The sequence below is a fragment of the Rhinoraja longicauda genome, chromosome 14 (genome assembly GCF_053455715.1).
Source record: "Rhinoraja longicauda isolate Sanriku21f chromosome 14, sRhiLon1.1, whole genome shotgun sequence".
Lineage (NCBI taxonomy): Eukaryota > Metazoa > Chordata > Chondrichthyes > Rajiformes > Arhynchobatidae > Rhinoraja > Rhinoraja longicauda.
Genome location: NC_135966.1, coordinates 6,911,773 through 6,931,707, shown reverse-complemented (window position 1 = coordinate 6,931,707; position 19,935 = coordinate 6,911,773). Strand labels below are relative to the sequence as shown.

At 46.3% G+C, this 19,935-nt stretch overlaps 1 protein-coding gene across 1 annotated transcript in view; it reads right to left on the bottom strand.

Annotated features, from left to right (window-relative positions):
• The window catches only part of LOC144599810 (organic cation/carnitine transporter 2-like), a 31,986-nt gene extending 13,296 nt beyond the window's left edge, over positions 1–18,690 (bottom strand). The window contains exons 1-3 of the mRNA XM_078411056.1: positions 18,292–18,690; positions 9,917–10,020; positions 373–527 (exon numbers count right to left, since the gene is read on the bottom strand). Coding sequence (XP_078267182.1) covers positions 373–527; positions 9,917–10,020; positions 18,292–18,678 — 646 coding nt within the window. The 5' untranslated portion in view covers positions 18,679–18,690. The remainder of the gene's footprint in view (positions 1–372; positions 528–9,916; positions 10,021–18,291) is intronic.
• Between the last annotated feature and the right edge of the window lie 1,245 nt (positions 18,691–19,935).

The following is a 19,935-nucleotide window of genomic DNA, read 5'->3' as shown; positions in this document are numbered from 1 at the left end:
GTGTCAGTGCTTTTGAATATTTCTGACAACATCTAGCCTCTATGATAATGGCTCAATGGTTCAATGGTACTTTTTTATCACATCTTCCAAATTACAGTGGAATTCATTTTCTCCATACTGATCAGTAAGATATTGCCATACATAATAGGGTGGTGCAGTGGCACAGCGGTAGAGTTGCTGCCTTACAGCGCTTGCAGCGCCGGAGACCCTGGTTCGATCCCGACTACGGGTGCAGTCTGTACAGTGTTTGTACTTTCTCCCCGTGACCGCGTGGGTTTTCTCCAAGATCTGATTGCAATCGCAACTGAATAATTAAATGTAGAAAACGAGCTAAGAAATGGCATGAATGAAACTTCCATGAATGAAACTTACCAAGCACAAACGCAGTCACATAGTTTGAAACGTCACCGATGCCTCTGAAGAAATTAATCAGGCAGAAGATTTCCCAGCTGGGTGACAATGTGAGAAGAAGATTGAATAAAACCTGTACCGCCATAGTTCCAAACAAAACAATCTTCCTCCCAAACCTGGGAAACAGAATAAAACTTTCAATTGTATACAGCACTGCACGATTACTGACAAAAGAATCCACGTAAACATATGCATGTATTTAAACACAATCTAAATCACACATTTAGTTTAGTTTAGAGATACAGCATGTAAACAGGCCCTTCGGTCCACCGAATTCATGCCGACCAGCAATCCCCATATATTAGTTTTATCCAAAGATACTAGAGGAGCAAGATAGACCACTCAACTCTAAAAACCATAGTAGGTCATGGGTAAATTTCAGCGCCATTTTAGTAAGCAGATTCTGTCTGCTAGTCTGGGCAGTGTTCACAACTCTGCGATTTCTTCGTTTATAAAATGTTTGGAACAATTATTTTTGTTCAGCTTCTTGGATAAGTTGATAGTTGCCATTTATAACTATTTCTTGAGGAGTTGCTGCTTCGTGATCTTTAAACTTTTAATGTTACTGATTGAACATTTGCACTGGAGATCCACTCTGTATCAGGCCAATTGATCATATTTAATGAACATGTTCTTTGCTTTCTCTGTTCATTTTAATTTCACCTCCACGAGTTGTATCTCTTTGTGGAGGTCTTTCAGGCCGAACCTCCTGATAAGGAGGTCTTTCAGGCCCTTATATTTGTCATCCGCGGGGGGGTCATTAAGGTAGGGCTTTACTCGCCTTGCTGTCGCCTGGTCCAGGGCGCCGACGACGTAAAAGTACTTCGTCAAGTCGACGGTTACCCCTCGCACAGCAAACTGTGCTTCTGCCTGCTGAAACCAGACCTCAGGCTCTTCGGTCCACAGGGTCGGGAGTTTGAGGGAGACGGCCTCGAGGTCGGCAGGGCCGAGGGCGGCAGGACCGGGTTGCGCGAGGGCGGCAGGACCGGGTTGTCCATTGTTCGACATCACTACGTGTGATGTCCGTCGAGGTCACCAATGTAGTGGCCTGGCGGAGGCCAGAGAAAAGGCAAGACGCCAGGCAGTGTTTAATTAGATTCTTTATTAGGCTGTGAGCTGGTGCCCACAGCGTAGTTCTCCAAGGGATGATCCACGCCTTCCCTTGGTCTGGCTTTTAACTCCTTTCACCTGTCCGTCACGTAACGAGGGGGCTGACCCGAGGAGTGGCCTGATCCGCCACAACAACCCTGTATATCTCGCACACAAAATGATGTAAATCTTACCATGAATGACAGAAATAAGAAGTGTTATCCTTGTTTCTGAAGTTCATTTTTGAATGATGTAGAATTGAAGAGGGTTGGTGCAATATACTGCTAACCCACAAATGTGTCGTTATGGGATATTCACATTTGAAAAATCCATAAATCACAAAAAATATAGATGAAAAAGAATGAAAAAATATCTTGACATGTGTTTAGTTATTTTATTCACAATATTAGGATTTCTGGAAATAAGTTTGATGTCACTGATTGCGAATGTGTATGGGTAGGCCCTAATGGAATGTATGTGAGAGAACAGTGATCATGGTCTGGAGAACCATGTGCTCAGAAGTGTGTGCATGACTGATTATATATATATATAATGTTAAATTTGTGCAGAGTGTGTGTTTGAGCAATACAAGGGAAACTGCACAAAAGAGGGGGCTGGGGAGCAAGGTTGGGAGGGAAATGGGCAGAAACAGTAAGAAATAATACAATCAGAGAAATTAAGCAGGGGGGAAACATTTAAAAATAAAGATAACAACAAAATGTGAGTTGATTGTTTTTAAGACACTAAAGTAATGGCAGATAAGTTGGTGCAGTGTGTTTCCTGCAGGATGTGGGAAGGTAGGGACACCGCTGATGCTTCTGGGAGCTACACCTGCAAGAACTGTGTCCAGGTGCGACTCCTGAATGGACGTGTGGTGGAGTTGGAGAAGCAGCTGGATGATCTCAGGGCCATCCGGGAATGCAAGAGTTTCCTGGACAGGACCTACTGTGAGGCTGTCACGCCAAGGGTCCAGGTCGAGCGAAGATGGTAGATCGTTTCAAAGGGGAGTGAACGTGGACTACAGGAGACCCCGGTGGCTGTGCCTATTGCAAACAGGTACACCCTCTTGGGAGCTGTCGGGGCAGAAGACGCTTCCAGTCCGAGCGGCGGACAGGTTGGCGGCTCTAATCTAGGCAAGGAGACTAGACCGGGGAGACCGAAGTCAGGAAGAGCCATATTAGTGGGTGACTCCATTGTCCGAGGTACGGACAGTAGATTCCGTGGCCACAGGCGGGACTTGAGGATGGTCTGTTGCCTCCCTGGTGCCAGGGTTCAAGACATCACCGGCGTTAGAAAATCCTACCGAAGGAAGGCGATCAACCGGAAGTAGTTGTGCACGTGGGCACGAATGACGTCGGGAGGAAGGAGGCACTGCAACGTGAGTTTAGAGAGTTAGGAAGAAGACTGAGAAGTAGGACGTCGAGGGTGGTTATCTCTGGACTGCTACCTGTACCTTGTGCTGGTGCGGGCAGGAATAGAGAGATCGGGGATATGAATGTATGGCTGAGGGGCTGGTGCAGGGAGCAGGGATTTAGATTTCTAGACCACTGGGATCCCTTCTGGGGTAGGGGTGACCTGTACAAAAGGGACGGGTTACACCTAAACATCAGGGAGACCGACATTCTGGCAGGCAGGTTTGCTACTGCTACACGTGTGGGTTTAAACTAAGTAGTGGGGGATTGACAAATTGGGAATATGAAGATGGAGTTAAAGGGGAAGTGAATACAGGAGAAATTGCAAAGGACTCTCGAATAAATGGGAAGGGAAGTTCTAGATGGGATAAGAGAGTAAGGTCTGGGCCAATTGTGACAGGTGTGAGACGGGAGGTGAATACCGAAGTTAAAGTGTTGTATTTAAATGCGCAAAGTATAAAAAATAAAGTGGATGAGCTTGAGGCTCAGTTAGACATTGGCAAGTATAATATTGTGGGAATTACAGAGACATGGCTACAAGAGGACCAGGGCTGGGAACTGAATATTCAGAGGTACACAACGTGTAGAAAAGACAGACAGGTGGGCAGTGGGGGTGGGGTCGCTCTGTCGGTAAGGAATGATATTCACTCCCTTGTAAGGGGTGATATAGAATCAAGAGATGTAGAATCAGTATGGATAGAAATGAGGAATTGTAAGGGTAACATTATTATGGGGAACAAAAAGACCCTAATGGAAGTTATCTACAGGTCCCCAAACAGTAGCCTCGACATAGGGTGCAAGTTGAATCAAGAGCTAAAATTGGCATGTCGCAAATGTAATGCTACGGTGGATATATGAGATTTCAACATGCAGGTAGACTGGGAAAATCAGGTTGGTACTGGACCCCAGGAAAGAGAGTTTGTGGAGTACCTCCGAGATGGATTCTTAGAACAGCTTGTACTGGAGCCTACCAGGTAGAAGGCAATTCTGGATTTAGTGCTGTGTAATGAACCTGATCTGATAAGGGGACTCAAGGTAAAAGAGCCATTAGGAGGCAGTGATCACAATATGATAAGTTTTACTCTACAAATTGAGAGGGAGAAGGGAAAATCAGAAATGTCAGTATTACAGCATAGCAAAGGGGATTACAGAGGCATGAGGCAGGAGCTGGCCAGATTTGACTGGAAGGAGGCCCTAGCAGGGAAAACGGTGGAACAGCAATGGCAGGTATTCCTGGGAATAATGCAGAAGTTGCAGGATCAATTTATCCCAAAGAGGAGGAAAGATTCTAAGGGGAGTAAGAGTCACCCGTGGCTGACAAGGGAAGTCAAGGACAGCATAAAAATAATAGAGAAGAAGTACAACATACTAAAGAAGAGTGGGAAGCCAGCGGATTGGGACTCTTTTAAAGAGCAACAGAAGATAACTAAAAAGGCAATACGGGGAGAAAAGATGAGGTACGAGGGTAAGTTAGCCAATAACATAAAGGAGGATAGTAAAAGCTTTTTTAGGTATGTGAAGAGGAAAATAATAGTCAAGGCAAATGTGGGTCCCTTGAAGACAGAAACAGGGGAATTTATTATGGGGAACAAGTAAATGGCAGACGGGTTGAACCGGTACTTTGGATCTGTCTTCACTAAGGAAGATACAAACAATCTCCCAGATGTTCTGGTGGCCAGAGATCCTAGGGTGACGGAGGAATTGAAGGAAATTCACATTAGGCAGGAAATGGTGCTGGGACCGCAGCTATTTACAATATACATTAATGACTTGGATGAAGGGATTAAAAGTACCATTAGCAAATTTGCAGATGATACAAAGCTGGGCGGTAGTGTGAACTGTGAGGAAGATGCTATGAGGTTTCAGGGTGACTTGGACAGGTTGTGTGAGTGGGCGGATGCATGGCAGATGCAGTTTAATGTGGATAAGTGTGAGGTTATCCACTTTGGTGGTAAGAATAAGAAGGCAGATTATTATCTGAATGGTGTCCAGTTCGGAAAAATGGGAAGTACAACGAGATCTGGGTGACCTAGTGCATCAGTCACTGAAATGAAGCATGCAGGTACAGCAGGCAGTGAAGAAAGGCAATGGAATGTTGGCCTTAATAACAAGAGGAGTTGAGTATAGGAGCAAAGAGGTCCTTCTGCAGTTGTACAGGGCCCTAGTGAGACTCGCACATGGAGTGCTGTGTGCAGTTTTGGTCTCCAAATTTGAGGAAGGATATTCTTGCTATTGAGGGCGTGCAGCGTAGGTTTACTCGGTTAATTCCCGGAATGGCGGGACTGTCGTATGTTGAAAGACTGGAGCGAGTAGGCTTGTATACATTGGAATTTAGAAAGAATAGAGGGATCTTGTTGAAACATATAAGATTATTAAAGGGTTGGACACATTTGAGGCAGGAAACATGTTCCCAATATTGGGGGAGTCCAGAACCAGGGGCCACAGTTTACGAATAACGGGTAGGCCATTTAGAACGGGGATGAGGAAAAACTTTTTCAGTCAGAGAGTTGTAAATCTGTGGAATTCTCTGCCTCAGAAGGCAGTGGAGGCCAATTCTCTGAATGCATTTAAGGATAACGGAGTCAGGGGGTATGGGGAGAATGCAGGAACGGGGTACTGATTGAGAATGATCAGCCATGATCACATTGAATGGTGGTGCTGGCTCAAAGGGTCGAATGTCCTACTCCTGCACCTATGGTCCATTGTCTATTGTCTATTGACAGCACCTATGTCAGGAGACGTCAAGCTATGCTCATTGGTGTCAAACCCACTGTCGCCAAAACATTTTCAACGTTCTGAAAATCCAGCGGCGGCCAGAAAGTCTCTTTGGCTGCGACTCTTTGGATACTAATCACGACCATACAGGCACCACCCCGATGACCATGTGGCGACAGTCTAGTTGCCTGTACTTATCCACCTGCACGTTTTTGGGGTATGGTAGGAAACCGCAGCACTCAGAGAAAACCCACACAGACATGGGGAGAACGTACAAACTCCGTGCAGACAGCACCCATAGTCAGGATCGAACCTGGGTCTCTGGCACTGTAACGCAGCAACTCTACCACTGCACCACTGTGCCACCCCTAAGATTTGTTAAGATAACTATATATTATCTACAAGTGTACAGTAGAGAGCATATTGACCGGTTGCATCATGGCCTGGTTTGGCAACTAGAATGCCCAGCAGCGAAGACGACTGCAAAAAGTTATGAACACTGCCCTGTCCATCACGGGTTCTGATCTCCCAACCATCAAAGGGATTTACTGGATCAGAGACCCATACCACCCTGGCCACACTCTCATTTCATCCCTGACAACAGGAAAAAGGTACAGGAGCCTGAAAACTGCAATTTCCAGGTTCAGGAGCAACTTTTTCCCTCCTGCCATCAGGCTATTAAACACCACAATCTCAAATAAGCTCTGAACCACATCTTCACAGGCAGCCCCTTGTCATTGTGGATGACTTACTTTCACATTTAGAAACAAAATGCTGGAATAACTCAAAGCGTCAGGCAACATCTCTGGAGAAAATAGATAGGTGACGTTTCTGGTCAGGACCCATCTTCAGATTTGTTCAGACAGCCTGAAGAAGTATCCTAATCTGAAACATCACCTGTCAATTTTCTCCCTAAAAAGACCCTAATGGGAGTTATCTACAGGCCCCCAAACAGTAGCCTCGACATTGGGTGCAAGTTGAATCAAGAGCTAAAATTGGCATGTCGCAAATGTAATGCTACGGTTGTTATGGGAGATTTCAACATGCAGGTAGACTGGGAAAATCAGGTTGGTAATGGACCCCAGGAAAGAGAGTTTGTGGAGTGCCTCCGAGATGGATTCTTAGAACAGCTTGTACTGGAGCCTACCAGGGAGAAGGCAATTCTGGATTTAGTGTTGTGTAATGAACCTGATCTGATAAGGGGACTCGAGGTAAAAGAGCCATTAGGATGCAGTGATCACAATACGATAAGTTTTACTCTACAAGTTGAGAGTGAGAAGGGAAAATCGGAAGTGTCAGTATTACAGTATAGCAAAGGAGTTTACAGAGGCATGAGGCAGGAGCTGGCCAGATTTGATTGGAAGGAGGCCCTAGCAGGGAAGACGGTGGAACAGCAATGGCAGATATTCCTGGGAACAATGCAGAAGTTGCAGGATCAATTTATCCCAAAGTGAGGAAAGATTCTAAGGGGAGTAAGAGGCACCCGTGGCTGACAAGGGAAGTCAAGGACAGCATAAAAATAAAAGAGAAAAAGTATATCATAGCAAAGAAGAGTGGGAAGCCAGAGGATTGGGAGTCTTTTAAAGAGCAACAGTAGATAACTAAAAAGGCAATATGGGGAGAAAAGATGAGGTACGAGGGTAAGCTAGCCAATAATATAAAGGAGGATAGTTAAAGCTTTTTTAGATATGTGAAGAGGAAAAAAATAGTCAAAGCAAATGTGGGTCCCTTGAAGTCAGAAGCAGGGGAATTTATTGTGGGGAACAAGGAAATGGGGAGTTGAACTGGTACTTTGGATCTGTCTTCACTAAGGAAGATACAAAGAATCTCCCAGATGTTCCAGTGGACAGAGATCCTAGGGTGATGGAGGAACTGAAGCAGATTCACATTAGGCAGGAAATGGTGTTGGGTAGACTGATGGGACTGAAGACTGATAAATCCCCAGGGCCTGATGGTCTGCATCCCAGGGTACTTAAGGAGGTGGCTCTAGAAATTGTGGACGCATTGGTGATCATTTTCCAATGTTCTATAGATTCAGGATCAGTTCCTGTGGATTAGAGGGTAGCTAATGTTATCCCACTTTTTATGAAAGGAGGGAGAGAGAAAAAGGAAATTATAGACCAGTCAGTCTGACATCAATGATGGGGAAGATGCTGGAATCAATTATAAAAGACGAAATTGCGGAACATTGGGATAGCAGTAACAGGATCGTTCCGAGTCAGCATGGATTTACGAAGGGGAAATCATGCCTGACTAATCTTCTGGAATTCTTTGAGGATGTAACTAGGAAAATTGACATGGGAGAGCGGTTGGATGTGGTGTACCTCAACTTTCAGAAAGCCTTCGACAAGGTTCCACATAGGAGATTAGTGGGCAGAATTAGAGCACATGGTATTGGGGGTAGGATACTGACATGGATAGAAAATTGGTTGACAGACAGAAAGCAAAGAGTGGGGATAAATAGGTCCCTTTCAGAATGGCAGGCAGTGACTAGTGGGGTACCGCAAGGCTCGGTGCTGGGACCGCAGCTATTTACAATATACGTTAATGACTTGGATGAAGGGATTAAAAGTACCATTAGCAAATTTGCAGACGATACAAAGCTGGGTGGTAGTGTGAGCTGTGAGGAAGAAGCTATGTGGTTGCAGGGTGACTTGGACAGGTTGTGTGAATGGGCGGATGCATGGCAGATGCAGTTTAATGTGGATAAGTGTAAGGTTATCCACTTTGGTGGTAAGAATAAGAAGGCAGATTATTATCTGAATGGTGTCAAGTTAGGAAAAAGGGACATACAACGAGATTTGTGTGTCCTCGTGCATCAGTCACTGAAAGGAAGCATGCAGGTACAGCAGGCAGTGAAGAAAGCCAATGGAATGTTGGCCTTCTTAACAAGAGGAGTTGAGTATAAGAGCAGAGAGGTCCTTCTGCGGTTGTATAGGGCCCTAGTGAGACCGCACCTGGAGTATTGTGTGCAGTTTTGGTCTCCAAATTTGAGGACGGATATTCTTGCTATTCAGGGCGTGCATCGTAGGTTTACTAGGTTAATTCCCGGAATGGCGGGAGTGTCACATGGTGAAAGACTGGAGCGACTAGGCTTGTATGCACTGGAATTTAGAAGGATGAGAGGGGATCTTATCGAAACATATAAGATTATTAAGGGGTTGGATACGTTAAAGGCAGGAAACATGTTCCCAATGTTGGGGGAGTCCAGAACCATGGGCCACAGTTTAAGAATAAGGGGTAGGCCATTTAAAATGGAGATGAGGAAAAACTTTTTCAGTCAGAGGGTTGTAAATCTGTGGAATTCACTGCCTCAGAAGGCAGTGGAGGCCAATTCTCTGAATGCATTCAAGAGAGAGCTAGATAGAGCTCTTAAGGATAATGGAGTCAGGAGGTATGGGGAGAAGGCAGGAATGGGGTACTGATTGAGAATGATCAGCCATGATCACATTGAATGGTGGTGCTGGCTCGAATGGCCGAATGGCCTACTCCTGCACCTATTGTCTATAGTCTAATTCTAATGATAATTGGTCAGATATGTCCTTCGAAAAAGCGGGATGATTTTTACTTGATGGGTTAATAACTGGTTCATCACATAGTAAGAGGTTAAAACTACCCTGCAGTTATCTGAATGTGAGTAAATGTGTCCAGGCTTGTAGATGTATCCATTCCCAAAAACAAGTAGGTTTACATTCCACTGACCGCATTTCTGGTTTAAACGTTAGAGATAGAGTGTGGAAACAGGCCTTTCCGCACCCCGAGCCCACGCCGACTAGTGATCACCCAGTACACTAGCACTTTCCTACACACCAGGGACAATTTGCTAATTTTTACTGAAGCCAATTAACCTACAAACCGGTAGGTCTTTGAGTGTGGGAGGAAACCGGAGTCCCCGAAGAAAACCCAGTCACATGGAGAACGTACAAACTCCATACAGACAGCACCCGTGGTCAGGATCGAACCTGGGTCTCTGGCGCTGTAAAGCAACAACTCCACCGCTGTGACACGTTTGATATTATCAGCCGTAAAAAATAATTGTTGATAGAAAGGACAGGTTTAGAGGGATAAGGGGCAAACACAGGCAAGTGGGACTAGTGAAGATGGGACATGTTGGTCGGTGTGGGCAAGTTGGACGCACGGGCCTGTTTCCACGTTGTATGACTCTATGACTTTATGACACTAACGCATCTAACTACTGCGAGCCTATGTCTTGCCTTGGGGTACAAAAGTGATGGAGAAGATTTAAGATGAATATATCTCTCTCTGTGAAGACAAAGGAGAAAGCTCACCTGTCTGACATTACCCCAGAACCACCAGAACCTATCAGCTCTCCGAAGAAGTACACTGATGTAGTAAATGGCTTTTTCCATGTATCGTCACACACCAAGTCCCACTGAAATGCAAAAAATAAATCCAATTATCCAAGCACAGTTTATGCTCTTATGCAAAGATGTAAGCAACATTTGATGATTTAAAACAATTATTTTTACAATCTTACAATGGACATCCTGTCTCTTTACATAGTCATTTGATCCAAATCCCTCCAAACTTGGCCTATCCATGTACCTGTCTAACTGCTTCTTAAATATTGGGGTAGTCCCAGCCTCAACCATCTCCTCTAGCAGCTTGTTCCACACATCCACCAACCTTTGTGTGGAAAATATTACCCTTCAGATTCCAATTAAATCTTTTCCCCTTCACCTTAACCCGATGTCCTCTGGTCCTTGATTTACCTACACTGGGCAAGAGATTCTGTGCATCTTCCCGATCTATTCCTGTCATGATTGTTATGGGAATAGCGTGCAGTACCGGGGATATATTACCCATGGGGCTGTAGCCAGAGGGATCCTGAATTAAAATGGCTGAACCCAAGACTCGAGTGTAAAGCCTCTGTTAATTAGTTATGTAGCTGTACTGTAGCAGGTTACAGAAAGGAAACACACTAAGAAAACATGGTGTCAGATCGGGGCCTGCTTCAGGATTAATCGAAAGGACGACAGCAGACGACGTTTGTGAGTAATTACTGCTGAGAGACGACTGTGGGGCCTACATTGTTTCCATTGATAGAAGGGCGGATTTATCAGGAAAATGGAGCAGCTGAAGCCCCCTAGGCAAATGAATTTTGAGGCAAGGGACCTGCCAATGGAGTGGAGACAATGGAGGGAAGAGTTTGAGCTCTATGTTGATTTGAGCATGGAAGGGAAGGAGGACAAGACAATGAGGAAACTGCTAACGTACCTAGTTGGACTGCAAGGGAGGGAGCTCTACCAAACGCTCGAAACACGGACGCCGGAGGGCAACGTTCAAGAGGTTACACTAGCGCAGGCACTCGATGCTTTCGAAAAGCATTGTCACTCCGTGAGGAACGAGACCGTCGACAGGTATAGATTCTTTATGCGGAGCCAAGAGAGAGGGGAGACTTTTGATTTGTTTTTAATAGAACTGAAGCTCTTGGCAGCTCATTGCGGTTTCAGAGAGTTGAAGGATTCACTGATACGTGATAGAATAATATGCGGCATAAGGGATGACATGCTGCGGGAAAGACTTCTCCGAGAAACCTCATTTGACTTAGAAAAGTGTGTGAAGGCATGCCAGGCTTCAGTGCTGGCCAAGGCCAGAGTTGATGTCCTGGTAGGGGACCAGCTACAAGATGTCTGTGCAGTGAGACATGAGGGGAAACGATACCAGCCAACCATAGAGTGCAAATACTGTGGATACAAACATGAGAGAAAGAAGTAGAAATGTCCGGCATATGGCAGGGAGTGTTTCAAATGCCATCAGAAAGATCATTTCGCCTCACAATGCATGGAAAAGCAGGGGCAGCAGAAGAAAGAAAAGAAAGGGAAAAAACCTGTGCATGCAGTGGTGGAAGTGGAGAGTTCCAGTGATGAGGATGATGACAGTCAAGAGGTTGATGAAATTCACACAATGGAACTGCAACCAGAAGCAGGAAAAGCAGAAAGTGTGCACAGGGTTGAGAAGACTCAATTCCCAAAGAAAATCTTTGCGACCATGATGCTGAAAGGGAAGGAAGTAAAATTCCAGGTGGACAGTGAAGCCACATGTAACATCATTCCCAAGATGTATGCGAAGGATGTGGATGAAACCAAGCAAGTATTGTCCATGTACAACAATACGACAGTGGTGCCTCTTGGGAAAAGCAAGATGAGACTCGTGAACCCGAAGAATGGAAGGAAATACAAAGTAGAGTTTGTAGTCCTGGAGGAAGACTGCATTCCAACCCTGGGAAGCAGGGCAGCCCAGCAGATGGCGCTCATCTCAGTGTGTACAGGGAACATAATGACACTGAATGGCAGTGAAATCCCTCTGACCAAGGAAAGATTGATAGCGGAGTATGCTGATGTGTTTGAAGGGACAGGTAAATTTGAGGGCAAGTACCATCTGCTGGTAGCTGACAGCATAACGCCGGTGATCCACCCACCACGAAGAATCCCTGTAGCCTTACGGAGTAAGCTGAAAGAGGAGTTAGGCAGACTGACAGAAGCGGAAATAATTACCCCAGTAGAGACCCACACACCATGGGTATCCAGCCTTGTGTGTGTAGAAAAGCCCGATGGGAAGTTGAGAGTGTGTTTAGATCCGAGGGATCTGAACAAGGGGCTTAAAAGAAGTCATTACCCAATGACGACGATCGAAGATGTCCTCACCGACCTGAATGATGCCAAGGTCTTTAGCACGTTTGATGCCAAGAATGGGTTTTGGCATGTGGAACTGGATGATGAGAGTTCTCAGCTTACGACATTTAACACACCATATGGTAGATATAGGTGGAGACTCATGCCGTGTGGTCTGTCCACGGCCCCTGAGGAGTTCCAGCGACGACAGAACCAAGTGCTGGAGGGCCTGGAAGGAGTGAGGTCTGTTGCTGACGACATCCTAGTGTTTGGGAAAGGAAAAACGGCAGAAGAAGCAGAAAGAGACCATGACAGGAAGGTTAAAGCTCTGATGGAGAGATGTCGTGACCGTTACCTGAAGCTGAACATAGAGAAGGCAAAGCTGAAGGTGAAGGAAGTCACTTTCATAGGACATAGAGTCTCTGCTGCAGGACTGCAACCAGATCCAGGGAAGGTAGAAGCCGTGCTACATATGCCTAACCCAAAGGATGTCCAAGGAGTTCAGCGATTTATTGGCTTTGTTAACTACTTGAGCAAATTCCTTCCTGGATTAAGCGACCTATGTGAACCGCTGCGCAAGCTGACACAGAAGGATATAGTTTGGTGGTGGGCACAGGTGCATGACAGGGCGGTGATGGACATAAAGAAGCTAGTAACTGCCGAGTCAGTACTCAGATACTATGATCCATCCAAGGAGCTGACAGTACAGGCCGACGCGTCAGAAACTGGACTTGGTACGGCGCTGATGCAGGAGGGTCATCCAGTTGCCTATGCCAGCAGGGCCCTGACGGATGCGAAGACCAGATATGCACAAATAGAAAAAGAATTGCTGGCAGTGATGTTTGGTCTAGAGAGGTTCCATGTGTACACATATGGAAGGCCAGTGAATGTGCAGTCAGACCATAAGCCACTGGAGATAATCGCCACAAAACCACTTCATCGGGCACCAAAGAGATTGCAGAGGATGCTGGTGAGGATGCAGACCTATGATGTGACAATAAGATACAGACCAGGGAAGGAGATGCAGCTTGCAGACACGCTGAGCAGAGCATATATTCAGACTGGCAAGACTGACAAAACCATGAGAGAACTGGAGACTGTAAACCTGGCAAGGCACATCCCAATAGCGCAGCCTCTGCTAAATGGTATAAGGGATGCAACAGGAGAAGATGAGACTATGCAGAAACTGCAAGAGGTGATCAGACGAGGCTGGCCAGAGAACAAGAAGGATGTTGACCCAGAGCTCATCTCCTATTTCCATGTGAGGGACGAGCTGAGTGTTGGAGATGGTCTCATATTTAGGGGAGAGAGAGTAATCATCCCTAAAGCCAGGAGACACGACATGCTCACAAGAGTACATGATTCCCACATTGGTGTAAATGCTGTCTAAGAAGGGCAAGAGAATGTCTGCACTGGCCCGGAATGAGTGCAGAAATCAAGGACTTCATACAAAAATGTGAGACATGTCAAGCTCAAGGGAAAGAGCAACCAAAAGAAACGCTGCATTCCCATGAAATTCCAGAGAGACCATGGGTGAAGGTGGGTGCAGATTTGTTCCACTTGGATGGAAGGAACTATTTGATCACTGGACTATTTCTCAGGATATTGGGAAATAGACTATCTAGAGAAAACACTGGCAGTGAATGTCATCCATAAAATGAAAGGCCAGTTCGCAAGATATGGAATACCAGATCAGCTCATCACAGATAATGGGCCACAGTTCACAGCTGAGGAGTTCAAGAGTTTTACCAAGATGTGGCAGTTTGAACATACGAGCACATCACCCTATTATCCACAGAGTAATGGAAAGGCGGAGAGCAGTGTGAAAGTTGCGAAGTCATTGCTGAGGAAGGCTAAGGCTGCCGGAGCTGACCCTTACCTGAGCCTACTAGCTTTTCGCAACACGTCAACACCTGGCATGAGTAGCAGTCCAGTTCAAAGATTGATGAACAGACGTACCAGGACCATTCTACCGACTACTCAGAGGCTGTTCAAACCTGAAATTCCAAAAAAAGTAAGAGATGAGTTGAGAGCAGCTAGAGACAGACAAGCAGACTACTACAACAGAGGATCTCAAGATCTGATTCCCCTGAAAGCTGGCGATCCAGTTCGAGTGAAGCCGACCGATAATCGACATCAGTCCTGGAGGAAGGCTGTGGTTGTAGGCCGTGTTGCGCAACCCAGATCTTATGAAGTCAGAACCGAGGACGACGTCATCTATCGTCGGAATCGGCGCCATCTGAGGAAGACCAACGAGCCATTTCATCGCGTTGATGTTGACCTAGATGACCTGGTGACGTTGCCTGAACCGGAGCGAGAAAATCGACCTATGAGCCGACCACCGGTCCCCAGAGAGCATCAAACCCTGACAACAAGATCTGGTAGATGCGTTCGAAAACCACGCTATCTGCAGGATTATGTGCCCACATAAGGATAGGGCCTGTACATGTTGTTGAATATAGATGTAAAGGATATTAGGTTATGTTTAAAAAGTTAATGTTATATTTTTGGTTATAGTTTGATATGCATTGTTTTATGTAGAAGTAGTGGTAATGGCTAATAAAACTGAATAAATAAAAAGGGAAATGGAATGAGGAACCAGACATGTGTTGTTCAAAGTTTAGATAATTCCGAGCACTGAACTAAGATGCCATGGAAGAATTTAATTTATGGCTATACATGTAAAGTTCCTGTACATATCTGTTTTGTAAATAAAGGGGGATGTTATGGGAATAGCGCACCCGGTGGTGCAGTACCGGGGATATATTACCCATGGGGCTGTAGCCAGAGGGATCCTGAATTAAAATGGTTGAACCCAAGACTCGAGTGTAAAGCCTCTGTTAATTAGTTGTGTAGCTGTACTGTAGCAGGTTACAGAAAGGAAACACACTAACAAAACAATGATCTTATACACCTCTATAAAATCGCCCCTCAAAGGATGAGAGGGGATCTTATCGAAACGTATAAGATTATTAAGGGGTTGGACACATTAGAGGCAGGAAACATGTTCCCAATGTTGGGGGAGTCCAGAACCAGTGGCCACAGTTTGAGAATAAGGGGTAGGCCATTTAGAACAGAGATGAGGAAAAGCTTTTTCAGTCAGAGAGTTGTGAATCTGTGGAATTCTCTGCCTCAGAGCGCAGTGGACGCCAATTCCCTGAACACATTCAAGAGAGAGCTAGATAGAGCTCTTAAGGATAGCGGAGTCAGGGAGTATGGGGAGAAAGCGGGAACGGGGTACTGATTGAGAATGATCAGCCATGATCACATTGAATGGCGGTGCTGGCTCGATGGGCCAAATGGCCTACTCCTGCACCTATTATAATAATAATAATAAACATTTATTTTATATAGCGCTTTTCCAAATGCTCAAAGACGCTTTACAAAAACAGTCAAGACATAAAAACAAACAAACGAACTGTCCTGACGGAGAAGCGGCGAACAAATAGCGCCAGCGTCCTCACACGTCAGGGTCCGGCAGTAGACAATAAAGAACACAAGACACACAATTACAATTTATAACACAAACAGCCATCACAGTGATTGCTCCAGGCACACCCTCACTGTGATGGAAGGCAAAGAAAAGTCTTATCTCCTCCTCATTCCTCTCCCATGGTGCCACGAGGCGATCGAGGCTCCCGACTTTTGAAGCCCCCACCGGGCGATGGAAAGTCCCAGGGCCGAGCCGAGCAGGCCGATGAAAGTCCTGAGCCTCCACCGGGCGATGGAAAGTGCCGCGGCCAGGCCACGCATGGCGATGAGGGCCTATTGTCTATTGTCTATTGTCTATCCTCCTGCGCTCCAATGAATAGAGTCCCAGTCCAGTCTACTCAACCTCTGCCTATAGCTCAGTTTTGCTAGTCCTGGCAACATCCTCGTAAATCTTCTCTGTACCCTTTCCAGCTTGACAACATCTGTCCTATAACAGGGTGCCCAGAACTGAACACAATACTGTAATTGTGGCCTCATCAATGACTTAGACATCTACAACAACTACAACTTTTGGTCACGTCTTCAAAAAACTCAATTAGATTTGTGAGACAACCTCCCACGTACAAAACCATGCTGACTAATCCGTTTAAATGCCTGTATATCCTATCCCTCAGAATACCCTCGAGTAACTTTCCGACTACAGATGTTAAGCTCCATCAGAAAGATGGAACTACATCTCCAACGCGAAGACCTCATGGCTCTCCATTTCTTCCCAGATCAGTGGCCACCAGTTCCCCAGAACTAACACACGCCTCCATCTACAGAGTCTAACCTCACCCTCAACAACATTTCTGTTGATTCCTCTCGCTTTCTTTAAATCAAAGGTGAAACCATGGTTATTCATATCGGCCACGGCTCTGCCTGCCTTCTCCTTGGTTATGATGAATGCTCTTTGTTCCAATCGTACCCGGGTAGAGGTCCACCACCGATTTTCCGCCACCCTTGATTCGAGAGCCTTACCGTGCCGGACCTACAGAGATCACAAGTCGGCCGCGGAAGTCAGCTATGGGAATGGATCTGCCGGCCCCTGCCGGGCCGGAGTTCCAGAGCCCCGACCGTTGGGTCGAAATTCCATTGAATTTCGGTGGGGGGCTGTGTAGATTGTGCATGCTAGTTCACCTTCACTATATATATATAGCGTCACATTCACTATGCATGCTGCACATTCCACACACGATCCAGTCCGGATCTTCACTCCCACCTTGACTATATACGCTGCCGGTCGCTGCTTTCCAGGCAGACCGAGACCAGACTGTGAAGACGATAGCACGTATTGTTACCTCCGCTTGAGTACAAATCAACTATGAGTTGCAACTCTTGTGTATTGGCATGAATACACAACAGGCTGGTTGTTATTTTTCGGACCAAATGGGGAGCTGGACTACCAGTTGCCAGAAAATCGGTGTTGGACTTGTATTATTCCCCAGAAAGACACAAAAAGCGCGAGTAACTCGACGGGTCAGGGAGCATCTCGGGAGATAAAAGATTAGGTGATATTTCAAGTCACATATTCCTACACGTGCATTATTCCCCAACTCATTTTCCTCTGGATTCCTAGTAAGAGGCAGATTGGGAAGAAGTGTAGTCAAGGTAGATGTGGCTGGCAGTGGATCCGCAGCAGAAGTGCATTAGGTTTGTCTCCTGAATCCATGCAGGACCATGCATCAAATGATATGATGTTCATTTTATCAACATCACCTTCAATGTCCCCCCTGCCCTCGAATTCCTTATCTCTGACCTTTTTTCATCTCTCTGTCTCCATCTCAGGAGACAGACTATCCAAGCACTTCTGCTACACATCCACTGCCACCCACATCTACCTTTTATCGACACTTCTTCCCAACCTGCCTCTTACTAGGAATCCAGAGGTTCGTCCATCTCTGCTGCATCCGCTCATGAGATGGGACTTGACATTCCAAGACATCTGAGGTCCCCTTCCTTCAGGAAAAGTGGTTCCCCTTCCCCCCCTCGCCCACCTACCCGGCAGGTGTGGAAGGAGCCCTTACCTGTGCCTCCTCCATTTCCTGCAATTCAGCCCCCGACCCTTCCCTCCCCAGACCAAACGGGGATGGTGTTCCCCTGGTCATGTTAATAAGATAGGAACAGAATTAGGCCATTCGGCCCATCAAGTCCACTCCGCCATTCAATTATGGCTGATCTATCTTTCTCTCTTAAACCCATTCTCCTGCCTTCTCCCCATAAACCCTGACGCCCGAACTAATCACAATCTGTTCATTTGACCTCACCAGTCTCCGCACCTGAGTTACTCCAGCACTTTGTGCTCTCCATTCTTGTCCCACTCCTTCCCCTCACCTCCTTCTGCCAGCTCTCTCCCCACAAGGTCCCCACACCAAACGTCGCCTGTCCATTCCCGTCCCCAGATGCTGCTCGGCCTGCTGAGATCCTCCAGAATAGAAAGTGCAGGAGTAACTCAGTAAACAAAGTGCACACAAAGTGCTGGAGTAACTCAGGGGGTCAGGCAGCTTCCCCGGAGAACACGGACAGGGGACGTCTCAGGTGGGAAGTCTGAAACAAACCTCGGAGACGATGGTGGAGGTGTACTGGTCCTGACTGTACTCCCATCCATCCAAACACGGCTCCTCTTCGATCTCGGACACGTTGAGGAGATCTGGGTCTGGAAACACCTCCGAGAGGTTCCTGATCACATCCAAGCGGTAGCGACTGCATTGTCTGTACTGGTCTTGTGTTCCTGGCACCAGTGGGATGGTTCTGTTCATCCAGGCTTGGCTGAGGTTGAGATTCCCGGGAATCAAGCAGCGATGCGCTGGGGTATCCCCGATGAAGATGATGCTTAATGGGCCAAAACCGTTAGGAATAACGCTGACACCCAAGAGCAGGAAGATGAGTTTCTGAGCCGGTCCCCATTCCCCCAGGAAGGCTGTTATTTCATCGTAATCCCGCATGTTAGTTGCAGACGCGGCGCTGACTGAACCTTGGTTTCAGAAGCCTGGAGCGCTTCAACACTGTGGGTGGACCTGAAGTTGTAGAGCAGGATTGTTGCAAAACACTGATGATTTAACCCCTTGGACTGTGAACCCAACAGGTTCTGGTAACACAATATCCGTGATAAACAGCAACACCTTCGAGTGGAAGTGAGAAGGAAGGAACTGCAGGTGCTGGTTTACACCGAATAGACACAAAATGTTGGAGTAATTCAGCGGGACAGGCAGCATCTCCGGCGAGAGGGAATGGGTGACCTTTCGGGTCGAGACATTCTTCAGACTGAGTAGACTAGCTCAGACTAGTAGAAATGGGGTGGATTATTGGTTTAGAGCCAAACCCCAGTTAAATATTGGTGACAACAGATCTGTTTTTCGTGCTGTATCTCTAAAGTCTAAATTAAATGAAGAAAGCATTAAGATGCGTGCATTAGGTCAAGGTTTGTGGTTAATCATGTGACATATTTGATAACTATGTATCTCTGAAACAAGATTGCGCTGTTTAATTTCTCCCGTCATATCTATATCGGCCTGGAGATACCCCGTTCCTGATTGAGAATGATCAGCCATGACCACATTGAATGGCGGTGCTGACTCGAAGGGCCGAATGGCCTCCTCCTGCACCTATTGTCTATTGTCTATTGCCTGTTGAACAAGTCTTACTTTGATATCCTCCTGCGGTTACACACAAGATAGACACAAAGTGCTGGATTAACTCAGCAGCTCAGGCAGCATTTCTGCAGAATAAGGAACAGGTGACGTTTCAGGTCGAGACCCTTCATCAGACGACCAGAAACGCCACCTATTCCCTTTTCTACCTGACCCGTTGAGTTATTCCAGCACTTTGTGTCTATTTTCGGTATAAAACAGCATCTGCCACCAGCGCCAGACACCCGTGTTCGATACTGACTACGTTGTATGGAGTTTGTATGTTCTCCCTGTGACCGCGTGGGTTTTCTCCGGATGCTCCGGTTTCCTTCCACACTGCAAAGACCTGCAGGTGTGTAGGTTAATTGGCTTCTGTAAATTGTAAATTGTCCTTAGTGAGTAGGATAATGCCAGTGTACGAGGTGATCGCTGGTCGGCACCTGTAGTCAGGATCGATCCCAAGTCTCTGGCGCTGTGAAACAGCAGCTATGTCGCTGCACCACTGTGCCGCACTATTTATTTCAACAAAATACAGCAGAACATAACATGACAGAACGTAACAAGACAGCATGA